The 13,432-nt window shown below is 53.7% G+C and overlaps 1 protein-coding gene across 3 annotated transcripts in view; it reads right to left on the bottom strand.

The window, feature by feature from the left end:
- Positions 1-1,249: 1,249 nt before the first annotated feature.
- The window catches only part of PAX7 (paired box 7), a 101,308-nt gene continuing 89,125 nt past the window's right edge, over positions 1,250-13,432 (bottom strand). The window contains exons 9-10 of one of the 3 annotated variants that reach the window (XM_058718897.1): positions 4,958-5,466; positions 1,250-2,016 (exon numbers count right to left, since the gene is read on the bottom strand). In XM_058718897.1, the coding sequence (XP_058574880.1) occupies positions 5,351-5,466 (116 nt within the window). In that variant the 3' untranslated portion in view covers positions 1,250-2,016; positions 4,958-5,350. Of the gene's footprint in view, positions 2,020-2,854; positions 3,514-4,957; positions 5,467-13,432 lie in introns of those variants that run through there. The other 2 variants (XM_058718896.1, XM_058718898.1) reach the window with 2 other exon arrangements.

Consider the following 13,432-nt stretch of genomic DNA (forward strand, 5'->3'; position numbering starts at 1 on the left):
CTGAGCCATCGGCGCACTCTCTGGGCCACCTTCCAGAACAGCTATTGGCTCAGTTTATTGTCAGGGTAACCTAGAAGATTCTTAGGGATTATCTAGGCTGCTTTTTAAAGAATATATAGAAATAGGGTCTGAGAAGGGAAGAAAATTATCTCAGGACCCACATACAGTCACATGCGAAGCTAAGAGCAGAACTTGACCAGTTCTTGATTCTCCCCCATGTCTTCCTGACTTACTGAACACCAAGCGGGGGAGGGAAGATCCAATCTCCTGTAGTCCTAACCTGGAACACTTGGCTGGGTTAGATGCGCTCAGGTCCATAAAACACCTTACCGATCCTCCATATACAATATCTCCCAGCAACCCCTTCATTTCGCCCCCCTCCTGTTCAGATCATCCCAGTAAACCCATACACTGGAATGACACAGGTAACCCAATTTAGAGCCAGGGGAACATATGTGTAGTAGAAGCTGCTGTTCCTTGCCCAGATCCCTTTCACTGAGCCAGTGCCCCTGTACCTTAACAGACGTGTTGTCGCTGCTATGGGTGCATCCTTGCACCTTTCTCTGGAGAACTGACCCCAGCCCACAGGACGCACTTGGGCCAGAGTTGTTTGGGTACATTAGCCTTTATCCACATATCCACGTACCCACATTCCCTAGGAACAGCCAGCAGCCAATGAATGACTGACAGTTTAGCACAAGAGGCTAGTCTTCTAGTCTCAAGATGAGACTAGCTCTGTGCTACTCGTGCTCGAGAGTCCCCGGCACTGTCAGGTTGAAACTAGACTCCGGTTAAAAGCTCCTCCTGCTTAGCTCCCTCCCTGTCCCGTGTTGCTTCCTTCACTCATTTATGCATTTCTCTTGAGGGCTCCCCCTCCATAAATCCACCTGCCCATGAATCCCCATATCAGGTTCTGCTCCTTAAGGAAACATGGAAGCTTCTGAGCTCTCTCCTACCTTCCAAATTCTATGTCCTAGGAAAGGGACACTGAGGGCTCTAAGCTTAGCAGCAGGAAGTCTGTCCTGGTGAAGAGAACTGAAATTTCATCAGAGAGATGCTTAAACAACAGCATTCCATTGGTCAAATACTGATTAAGCATTCACTACCTGTCTAACAGCTGCTTGGCACTGAGGGGCCCGGTGGTCCTATTCTGACCCTCTAAATTAGGTCAAAGAGCTTCTCAGTCATCCCTCGGTCCCTTTTAGGGCAGCTGCTTAATGACAGTCAATTAAGGACACAGAACCTTGGAAATGCTTTAATTTCTTTTAATGTATAACAGTTACGCCTGAGTTACAGAGGAAGCGCTCACAAGCAGGTAGTTAAAGCAAATGCCAGTTTCTCTTTCTAATCTACTACTCCATATAGCTGAATAAATTATGGTGCGATTATATTTAAACACACACCCTTGCACCCACAAGCCCACTCACACGCCCCACTCACACTCTCATGCACACACACTCACTTCCACATGGAGGCATATGGCTGTGAGTCAAACACGAAAGCAACCGAGTTGCAATTACTAGGAAGAAGGAATGATCTAGAGTGCTATGTGGATACGTCCCAGGTGGGGGATTGGCCGTGTTAGAGCTGACAGAAAGAGTCCCCAGTACACAGCTGCCTCTGAGCATTTCGGAGTATGGCGGCCGGAGTACCCCCATTTTGGTCTCGGTTCGGTGCCTTTGCAGGAGAGAGCGGACAACCTCAAGAAGCATCTAGTAGTGAAGGGAACATCGGGAGCTGGGCGAGAACATCAACCTGAGAGAGGCCCCAGAGAATGTCTTTTTCGGGCAATCATGGAATTTCACCAAGTTCCAGGATCCAAATCTCAGCATGCTTCACCAGCCCCATCTGAAACAACGTTGGATCTCCGTGGAGTCGGGGCCAAGTCTCGGACCTGCTCTGCTCTCAAGCCATAGTCAGATTGGAAATCTGACCTTCTCATTTGTCTTCTGGGCAAACCCCCCTCTTCATCCTTCTTTCCTTCTGTCTCATTCCTCTATCTCTCTTCTTCATGTTCTTCTGGCAAAAGAATGGCAAAGGTAAATCAAGTAAAAAACAAGAGTATGAAGCATAGCTTGGTTCTTACACATCACTTCTTTCTTTTTTCATAGCAAGAGAGAAACAGCAAATGAAAAAAACAAAGCAATAAAAATGAAAGAACCCAACAGAGCCTGGAATGTATAATTTGAAACACACAATATGCAAATATATCCCTACAGATGGTCTCTGCCCACTAGCACAACACACACTGTGGGGGTTTTCTTTCCTTTTTTAGTATATATATATATATATATATTTATATAAAAGTCGACTTCCTATAAACGAACAGCACATCACCACATTTCCAACTAATGTACAATGCGCTCAGAAGAGGGACCTCCCCCCCATAGGTAGGACCAACAGCTACTTGTGGTAAGTTGGAGGAAACATCTCTTATTTTTTTTTTTTTTAAATTTTTTTTTTCAACGTTTTTTATTTATTTTTGGGACAGAGAGAGACAGAGCATGAGCGGGGGAGGGTCAGAGAGAGAGGGAGACACAGAATCAGAAACAGGCTCCGAGCCATCAGCCCAGAGCCCGACGCGGGGCTCGAACTCACAGACCGCAAGATCGTGACCTGGCTGAAGTCGGACGCTTAACCGACTGCGCCACCCAGGCGCCCCGAAACATCTCTTATTTGGCTATGGATTCTATTTACAGGAATGGATGGGGATTGCTTCTGGGCTGACCTGGCCACAGGGATTCAGGCCTCCTTTCTTAGGCTGTGGTCAACCCTCAAGAGTTTGAAGCCTTGTACCTCTTGTCCCACATCATCTCTCCGGTGAGGTTGTGAGCTGCCAGCCCAAGATGGAGTTTTATGGACTGAGTTGGCTAGACACATTAATACACAGGATTTTAGGGAAATTTTGCCAGGTGGGGGTGGGGCTCCAGGGAGAATAAGTCCCATTTTCTACCAAGATGGTGGCTTGGGAGAACTCCAGAGAAATTGGACATATAAAGAGAAATCACTTGGTTTATTCCCATTTCATCACGGTTGGGGGTGGGGGGGGGGGAGATTTGAGAGATTGGTCCTAGCATGGGAATGTCACCTCCTGGGAGTGAGGCTGGGTGGTTTTGATGTCACCTGCCTGAGAGCTCTGCTCCTGGGTATGTAAGGGGACTCAAGATGATTTCTGAGCCAGGCCTCCAGGGGGGAGGACTGACCATTCAAGGAATGTGGATGAAGACTGTGGTTGACCTTAAGAGCTGCTTCCTGGCTGTGATGGTTACAAACACGGGGACTGGGTCACCAAGGGACAACACAGTCTTCCTTTCTGTCCAGAGCTTGAAGAACCAAAAGTCTCCCGCAGTAGATGCCCCAGTTGAAAACTGGGCTGACCTCCATGGGCCACACATGTCCAGGTATCTGCTGCTACCAAAGAGTCTATTTGTCTCCGTGTATCCATAGGTTCCTCTAAACCAGAGATACGAGCCACCCTGGCCGTGGTCCAGGACAGGCTTGATGTTACCAAGTCTGAAGACGAGAAAACAGGTGAGCATTTGTCACAGAAGCGGCATCCACACAGGAAAGTGTCCTAGCATCTTGCCAGCCCAGTTCCCCAGGAGGGAGGTACTCGGGTTGACTGAATCCCAAAGCAGCAGCCCTTCCCTCCGGGAATGTCTTGTTGGCTGAGAGCAAGCGGCATGGGTTGAACAAAGAGGTGGCCTCATGTGCCCAGCTGTCACAAGTGCCTCTAACCTAGCAGCACTTGATAAAGGTGATCCAAGTATAGATGATAACAATGGTGACGGTGGAGACGAATAGAATTTTGATAAATAGGTGAAGGTAGTAAAAAGTTCCAAGGGAGGCAAAGTGAGGGGCTTGAACCATTCCCCAAAGATGTCAACTTTTAAAGAGAAGGGATATGAAGAAGCCACTGGCGTGGCCAAGGAAGGCGCCTTTCCCCTAGTCTGTGGAACCTTGGGCATCCCCCACCTGTCTAGGAGCAGTGGCCTGAACACTGGCCACATCTGCCCCCACCTAGCTGTGCTGGATGAGTAGACAGGGCCCTCTCGACCTAGAGTGGATCAACACTGAAAGGTGTCACTGTCAGTGGGACAATGACATGCCTCCTCCACTGCCCCCCCCCCCGCCCCCCGCCACCAAATGTTAAGGGGAGTCTGTGGTTTTGCCTGTGGACAAGCAGTCCCTGCTGGTCCCATAACCCTCCTCCAGAGCTCCAAGGGAAGCCCTCTGCTCCCCAGCAGCTTAAAGGGCAGATGAAGGTGCCCTTACCAGAGGGTCAGGCATGGAGGGGACAGGCTCAGGTCTCCAAGGGAGGCTCTGTGAGAAATCGCAGCTCCAGGGGTCCTGGGCTTGAAGGCACAGCACTAAAGCCTCTGGCAACAAAGGGCTGCTGTCCACAAGCATAGGAACCCCAGCTAAGCAACGCCCTTCTGAGCCTGCCCTCTGCCCTCTGCCTCTCGATACACGACTTGCTCCCTTCCCCCTCCCGCCTGATTCAGAGAATGGGAAACTGAAGAGCCCGTGGGCTCCCTAGGCCCTGCACGGGGTGAGCAAGGCTGGAACCCGGACTTCCGTCTAGGAGCCTGCTGCCTTGGGGTGCCTGGGTTGGGTCTGTGGCTGCTGGCCGCCCACTGCTGATGAGCCCCTCTCCCTGGGTAAGCCTCTGCCTGGTCCTTCTGGAGCCCCCACCTGGGCTAGATCCCCACCCCCTACACCCAGCAGAGGTGTGTGGGGAGGGTCCTGAAGTCCTCAGAATTCCTGGGTGATTCCCCTGGGAAGACCCCAGGACTAGGGTCCCCTCTCTGCTGGCGTCCCAGCATCCAGAGGAGGAATGGGCTGTGGCTTGGGCCCTGGGCCAGAGATCCACCTGGGAGGAGAGGGCTGGCTCCCAGCACTTCCAGCTGGGAGGGACCCTGTGAGCTCCACCCCCACCTCTGGCCGGGGTACTCACTGGAGTCGGGTCCAAAGGGCTCCAGTACCTCATCCCAGATACCATCCTCCTTTGGGTGCCCAGGTTGCTCTATTCAGGGTGAGCTTCCACCTCTGTGCCTGAGATAGCACAGAGGCCACGACAGGATTTGACTGGGGGAATGGTTGCAGGCTGACAGAAACCCTCCTGGAGAGAGAGTGGAGGGGCAGACTCCAAGGGGGTTGCTCTGGGTTCCTAAACATAGGTGAACGGTAGACTGGCTGCACATCTCCAGAGGGCTGGCTATGAGAAGGGAATGGGCTCCTTTCCTGGCCTCCTGAGACCCCAGGGTAATGAAAGGGCTGAGGCTGGGAGGCTCAGGGATCAGTAAGGATTGGGCTGGGACTTGGTCTGGGGCAAGTCGCCCCAGGGTCCCTAGTAGGCCTGGCCAGTTTCCACAGGCAGGAGTCCCAGCACAGCAGAATGTTCCCCAAGCTTCATGCGACGCTGTGTGGAGAGGCTCACGTTTTTGGCCAGGTAATCAACAGCAGCTGGAAAAAAAAAGAGAAGCTCCTAGAAATTAAGGTCCTTTTGCCTATTCTTCCATCTGCCCCATATCCATCATCCATCCATCCATCCAACCACACTTCTGTCCATCTATCCACCTGTTCTTCCATCCTTCCATCCACCCATCCATCCATCCTTCCATCCATCCATCCATCCATCCTTCCATCCATCCATCCATCCATCCATCCATCCTTCCATCCATCCGTTCAGCCTTCTGTCCATCTATCCACCTGTTCTTCCATCCATCCATCCATCCATCCATCCATCATCCATCCTTCCATCCATCCACCCATCCACCCTTCTGTCCATCTATCCACCTGTTTTTCCATCCATCCATCCATCCATCCATCCATCCATCCATCCACCCTTCTGTCCATCTATCCACCTGTTCTTCCATCCATCTATCTATCCATCCATCCATCCATCCTTCTATCATCCACCCATCTACCCTTCTGTCCATCTATCCACCTGTTTTTCCATCCATCCATCCATCCATCCATCCACCCATCCATCCATCTGTCCACCCTTCTGTCCATCTATCCACCTGTTCTTCCATCCATCCATCATCCATCCATCCATCCATCCAACCATCCATCCATCTGTCCACCTTTCTGTCCATCTATCCACCTTTTCATCCATCCATCCATCCATCCATCCATCCATCCATCCATCCTTCTGTCCATCTATCCACCTGTTCTTCCATCCATCCATCCATCCATCCATCCATCCATCCATCCATTCAGCCTTCTGTCCACCTATCCACCTGTCCATCCATCCATCCATCCATCCATCCATCCATCCATCCATCTGTTCAGCCTTCTGTCCATCTATCCACCTGTCCGTCCATCCATCCATCCATCCATCCATCCATCCATCCATCCTTCCATCTATCCTTCCATCCATCCACCCATCCACCCTTCTGTCCATCTATCCACCTGTTTTTCCATCCATCCTTCCATCCATCCATCCATCCATCCATCCACCCACCCTTCTGTCCATCTATCCACCTGTTCTTCCATCCATCCATCCATCCATCCATCCATCCATCCATCCATCCTTCCATCCACCCATCCATCCATCTGTCCACCCTTCTGTCCATCTATACACCTGCTCATCCATCCATCCATCCATCCATCCATCCATCCATCCATCCTTCTGTCCATCTATCCACCTGTTCATCCATCCATCCATCCATCCTTCTGTCCATCTATCCACCTGTTCTTCCATCCATCCATCCATCCATCCATCCATCCATCCATCCTTCTATCCATCCATCCATCTCTTCATGAAGCTCATTCTCTTACCTCCTCTCTAACCATTAAGCAAATATTTACTTAACACTTTTATTTGCCCAGCTCTCTCACAGGTTCTGTAGGAAAGTACAAAAGATTCCACATTGTTGAGAGAAGAATTAGTTCCCTTTCCAATACACCTGTACATATGCCTGCTATGGGGGATGTCCGATGAATCCCACGGAGCCTGGGTAGTAATGAGGAAAAGATCCTTCTTTTTTCTCTGGAGCCTGAGCCCAGCTCATGGGTGAGACACAGCAACATCCCTTACATCCCTTACTCAAAGTTGAGCCAAGAGATCCAGGCAGAACAAGGAGCCAGGACCTTGATATGCTGGCAGCTGAGACCTTTAGCCTTGAAGTTCTAGCCACCCAGAGGGATGAGTGTCAGAGGGGGTGTGCTTGTGTGTGTGTGTGAACAGCGGAAACAACAATCTCTGCATAGTAACAGGCACTAATATGAATGTTCACCCATGAACAATGCTCACGCATGTACATGTGGACAGATGTGGATGAGCTGTATGTACCTGTGTGAGTAGAGCAGGGGGAATGCCCACGCATGCCCAGGTAACTGTGTCCAGGTGAGTTGCACCTAAGCCAGGTACGCGTGTCAGTGTACGTGTGTGCGCAGGCGTGACTGCTAGGTCTGTGTGTGCACGCGTTCTGTCTCGACGCTGCTGTGTCCGCCTGAGGCTATAGCAGAGATCAGCTCTGACCAAATGATGTGACTGGCATGGGACCGAGGCCTCTTGAGGCACAGAGATGCTACCTCCCAACCTGGAATCCATGGCCGAGGCCAAGGCGAGAGGAAATGTAACGACTACTGCCCTGGACTCACGAGGCCTGACCCGATACTCTCCTTGTCACCTGCCCGCTGAGGGGCCCTGTAGCGCTCCACATGCCTCCCCAAAGTCGAGGGTCCCTGCCTACGGCAGGTGGGTAGAGCCAGGTGTGGGCACAGCCAGAGACAAGGCCCAGGGAGGTGAGTTGGGAAGTATCAGTAACTGAGACCATATTCTTTAGGGGTTCAAATCCTGCACCTGCCAACTTTTAGTGTGTGATCTGGGGCATACCAACCATCTCACCTATACAAGCCTCAGTTTCCTTGTCTGTAAAGATGGGGATAACGACAGCGCCTTGGTGGAAGAATTGTGGGGAGAAAGTGAGAAAATGCATATAAAGAGGTTAGCACTGTGCCTGGTACATGGTGAGCTCAGAGGCGTTGGGCTCTCACAGGACTGGGATTTAGGAAGCAGGTGTGACCTTTGATAGAGGCAAGAAGGAAAGGAACAGTGAATGGGGCAATCTGGAGTCCCAACTATCTCCGGTGCATGTGGCTTTGGGCAAATCATGTTGCCTCTCCAGGCCTGTCTCGCGGTCTGTAAAATGGGGAGAGCAGATCCCAGCCTCCTCAAGGGCTGTTATGAAGATCAAATGAGATGATGTGCTTTGAGATGCTGGGCACAGAAGGCTCAGGGACTGTACCGATTCCTAAAGGATATGCAAATGTCCTGGGGTTTCTGGAGTGTCTGGGCTCTGTGTTCCTTAGCTTCCAGGCTCTAGGGCCTGAACTGAGGCCCTGGGTGCTGTCCCTGACATCACTCAGCCTCCAGGCTCCCAGCTGGTAACACAGAAGGGGTGGTAGCCTGTCTTACCCCTCACTCCACGGTGGGGGCGAGGGGCAGGTGGAAGAAACTTCAATCTCTGGATCTCTGGCCTCAGGGGCAGCCTGCAACTCAGGCATCTCGTCTCTGCTCCTTGGAGCAAGTCTTATCTGGGCCCCGGGGGCTGACTGACCTTGAGGAAGCTAGTCTGTACAGCCACAGCAGGAAGAGGGGGAGGAGCTACAGGAAGAGAGGGAGGAGCTACCCACCGACCGAGCTCATTCTCCGCCCACCGTGCTCTATGCCCCTCACGCATGCGCGATCTCGCTTAACGCTCACCACTGCCAGGCTGCTAGTTCCGCTGTCCCATTTTACAGGCGGTGGAGCCAAGGCCCTGCCCTAAGGGACTGTGTAACTGGGAAGGTCACATGGCCCTCAGGCTGTGGACCCAGGCGGTCTGTTGCCAGCTCCGAACCACCCCCACGCGCTTCGCCCGCAGCGTCCTGGGTGTGTGCGCTTTAGAGGGTAGGGAGCACTTGACACCCCAAATCCTGCGTGGGCCCCAGTTTCGACTCCAGGAAGTGTGGGTGGCTTCCCAGGGCACACGGCCGAGTCAGGCGACCTCTCCTGACTCACCGAACGCCTCTGCCTGTTCCCCCTTATTCCACCTGACGTCACACTCTGTGCCAGCCGGTGCGGCTGTCCCCGGGGGGTGGGGTGGGAAGGCCCGGCTCTGGAGAACAGTCAGAACAACAATGCTCGATCCCTCACATACGGAACGCTTACCATGGGGCGAGGCGGACACGGTGTCCTTCAATTTCTCACCAACCCCATGGTTTAGGCACAGCTGTTCCCATTTTACAAAGGTGGAGACTGAGGCACAGAAAGATTGCTGACTCACGGTCAGGCACTGCATGTGAGACGGAGGAACCCGAATTTGTCCTGCTTGTGCCTCTGGTCACTCTGTGTCCTCCTTTTTTGCCTCTCCTGGCTGCCAGCCAGGGTTCAGCCCACAGGACTTTCCCCAGGCCCTGCCAAGGTGGGCGATTTGACCCCAAGAAGCCCAACTTTACTCATGACCAGCCAACTTCAAGGGCACCCTCCGTGCGCAGAGCCCGCCTCTCCCTGGGGTCGAGCGAGGGGCCGGCGAGGGCAGGGCTGTGACATTTCTCATTACAGCCTCTGTCAGCGGCCCTCCCTGTCCCTCTGTCTCTCCGCGTCCCCTCTCCTCTGCCTTGTGCCCGCGCCTGGGCTCTGAACGTCTCAAATTAGATTAATCGGGAGTTGGCAGGAGATGCCAACCAGTAAACAAATCTCAGCCGTCAGCGCCTCGTCAGCCCGCGGCCCCAGAGGAGGACCCTTCTAGACACAAATTCTTATTAGACTTGTCAGATCTATTAAAATTCTTTTCACACTTCTGCGTCCTATCAGCCCCATCATTAGTACGGCCCTGGCCTCTGGGAACACCAGGGCCATATTAATCTGCTGTGTGCCCCGTCCCTGCCCCCTGCCCCCACCCCCTCCAGGGACAGGAGAGACAGACAGATGGACAGATAATGGCTGGGAACGAGAAAAAGTGTGGAGGTGTCCCTGGGAAGACAAGAGGCCCAGGGAGAGGAGTGGACTCTCTGGCTGAAGAGTTTAGCCACGTGCACCCTCCATGCACACCTACGCCTGCAAGGGAGGCTCTCTGAGGTCAGGGCTGTAGGTGTGGCGGTGTTCGCATCGATGCCGGATCTCAGGCAAATACCCTCTCTGGGATCCATTTCCTTGCCTGTCTGCACGCCATACAAAGCAGCCGTGAGTGCCAGACCCCATAGTAGATGCTCACTAAAGGGTTATCTATCCTTCCTTTACACGCGTCTATTTTGCGTAATTATACCTCGAAGCCAGGTACATATAAAGTCACGAACGTGAATCTACACAAAGGTAGGTCGAGGGGTGGTGTCACTACTGATAACACAAGTTTGCGGTCTGGCCAAAAGAGAACCGGGTTGGAAGTTCAGGGGACCTGGAGTTCGCCATTCACCTACTGTGTGACCTTGGGAAAGTCCTTGGCTCTTGCGTCTATAGCCTGAGGACACATAACACCTACTCTGGGTAGGGTTTTGAACACGGCAGGAAATGAATACGCGATCTGCCCAGTGCCTGGTGGGCTAAACTCCTGCGTGGGACAGATGTGAGCAGGTGACAGGTGGACCTGGGCATACACAGGGGCTGTTTGGGACGTGCACACTCTTGCACGTGGACCGGGAGCCCCGCCATAGGCGTATTCAGTCACCCGTAAACACAGGGCAGGCGGTCAGTGGGAACACGACGGGTCCCTGTCCCTGGCTGTCCCAGAATGTCAAAGGTGAGGAAGACGGCACAATGGAAAAACGCTGGGGGTCTAATCCCTGGACTCCCATTTCCCGGATGGCAAACTGAGGCAGGGTGACTTGGTGGCAGACTTAGTGATGGTGGGGCCAACACTCCCCCAGGCCCCTCCCAGCCCAGACCTGGAATCTTGGTGGGGTGGGGTGGGGTCTGCCCTGGGATTCCCTCTGGGTAGGGCTGGAAAATACGGCTCGGGGAGCATCTGGGGTTGGGAGGGGAGGGGGGCAGGGGCTGGAGCTAGATGGGGCAAGTGGGGAGGGTGGAGGGGAGGGGAAATCACTGGCCGGCCTCTTCCCTTCTCGCCTCCTGGGCCCTTTCCCTTTTGATCCCCCCTCCCCGGTGGCCCCCATGCTGACTCTGGGGTTAATTTTATTTCCGATTTGGGCAGGCCCCCTGCAGCAGGGCACGGGGCTCCGGGGGTGAGTAACGCCTGCCCCAGGCCGGGGCTGCTGCCTCCGCGGAGCGGCTCTAAACTCTTTATCAAGAGCATGTGTGTCCGCTCTGCCTGGGAACGCGGGCCGGGGCCGGGGCTCGCCTCGGGCCCCTCTGGAAACACTCGCACGCACGTGCGCGCCCCGCTCTCTGCCGTCCCTGCGCACGGGTTCCACCCCCTCTTGCACTCCCTCCTCGTGCACGCAAACCCACACGGGCACAGCTGCACACGCAGGCCACACGCGTACCCGCCCGGATGCACAGGGACACACAGCCACACCTTAGCGTGCACGCACCCGTGTTTACACACTGCACACACAGTGTACGTGTCCGTGCTCCAAATATACACACACCCACGGACACATTCAAGCCTCCGTGCACGTCTGGATGCACACGCGTTGCACGCACGGATAACCACACACCGCTGCACACCCTCGCACACGTCTATACACGTGCGCACCTGTTTGGCGCACATGCCATGAGGTGACACAGCATCACATGTGCAAATACACAGACAGACACGTGGACGCTCGGTCACACGGACACACCTGAATGTGCACTGAAACCCATGTGTGCGTCTTACGGACACACATACCCACGTGACCAAATGTGTGCACCTGTGCACTCACACACAAACTCGCACGCACACCGTGCGGACACAATATGCTCACTGAAAGTCAGATATGCGAGGGGCGCCTGGTGGCTCAGTCGGTTAAGCGGCCGACTTCGGCTCAGGTCACGATCCCACAGTCCGTGAGTTTGAGCCCCGCGTCGGGCTCTGTGCTGACAGCTCAGAGCCTGGAGCCTGCTTCGGATTCTGTGCCTCCCTCTCTCTCTGACCCTCCCCTGCTCACGCTCTGTCTCTCTCTGTCTCAAAAATAAATAAACGTTAAAAAAAATTTCTTTTAAAGAAAAATAAACATTAAAAAATTTTTATTTAAAAAGCAGGGGGCGCCTGGGTGCTCAGTTGGTTAAGCGCCTGGCTTCTGCTCAGGTCATGATCTCACAGCTCGTGAGTTCGAGCCCCACATCGGGCTCTGTGCTGACAGCTTGGAGCCTGGAGCCTGCTTCGGATTCTGTGTCTCCTTCTCTATCTGCCCTGCCCGACTTGCTCTCTTTCTCTCTCTCTCTCTCTCAAAAAATAAACATTAAAAGTTGAACCATCGGGGCGCCTGAGTGGCTCAGTGGGCTGAACGTCCAACTTCAACTTAGGTCATGATCTCACAGTTCGTGGGTTCGAGCCCCGCGTCGGGCTCCGTGCTGACCGCTCAGAGCCTGGAGCCTGTTTCAGATTCTGTGTCTCCCTCTCTCTCTGACCCTCCCCCGTTCATGCTCTGTCTCTCTCTGTCTCAAAAATAAACATTAAAAAAAATTTTTAAAAAAATTCAGATATGCAAATAGTCACGTATACATACACTCACACATTCACACACATTCACACACACAAACACACATCTACACACAAAAAGATGCCTGCACGAACACACGTATGCTGAAATACACGATACACACACACACACATCACATGTATCTATGAGGCGTGTTTTCACGCTCACACGCATACATACATGCACATACACATATCGAACACACACGTACATGGGGCAGGGGCCATGAACACAGCCAGGAGGTGGAGACGGGCACAGCTGGCCCTCATTTAGCTGTGGAGGCCAAGGCCGTGTGGGGAGGAAGCAGAGGTCAGTGAGGCCGGGCGGGGGTGCCCTCGGGCTGGGACCTCAGCCTCTCACCACACGCCCTTCTGATTAGTTTGACACCAGCAGGTGAGGCCTTGGCCAGGAGGGGGGCAGGAGGGGAGCCCGGTGACCTCGGCTCTCTGTCCTCTCCGCTTGCCCTGCCACTGCCCCATCTGGCAGCTGGGGGTGGCGACCGGGCCTGCCTTCTGCAGCCTTCGGTCCGAGGGTCTGGTGCCCACCGCCTCCGGGCAAGATGCTGGCTGGGGGGGACGGTGGCTGGGGCAGGCATGTGAGACCAGCTCCGAGTGGGGGGGCAGTCGGGGCTGAGGACGGGGTGGGGGGTACAGGAGACAGATCAAAATACAGCTGTCCCCCCTACCCAGGGGGCAGAAAGGGGCAGGGTCTCTAGCATCACACCAGCTTCATGTGGCCATCGAGCCCCTGAAATGTGGCCACAGGCAACTGAGGGACCGAATTTTACACCGTAATTTAATTTGATCTAATGTAAACGTTAAAACTGCAATGTGATTTAGCTTCGTGGTTGGGAAACTTT

The sequence above is a fragment of the Neofelis nebulosa genome, chromosome 2 (assembly GCF_028018385.1).
Source record: "Neofelis nebulosa isolate mNeoNeb1 chromosome 2, mNeoNeb1.pri, whole genome shotgun sequence".
Lineage (NCBI taxonomy): Eukaryota > Metazoa > Chordata > Mammalia > Carnivora > Felidae > Neofelis > Neofelis nebulosa.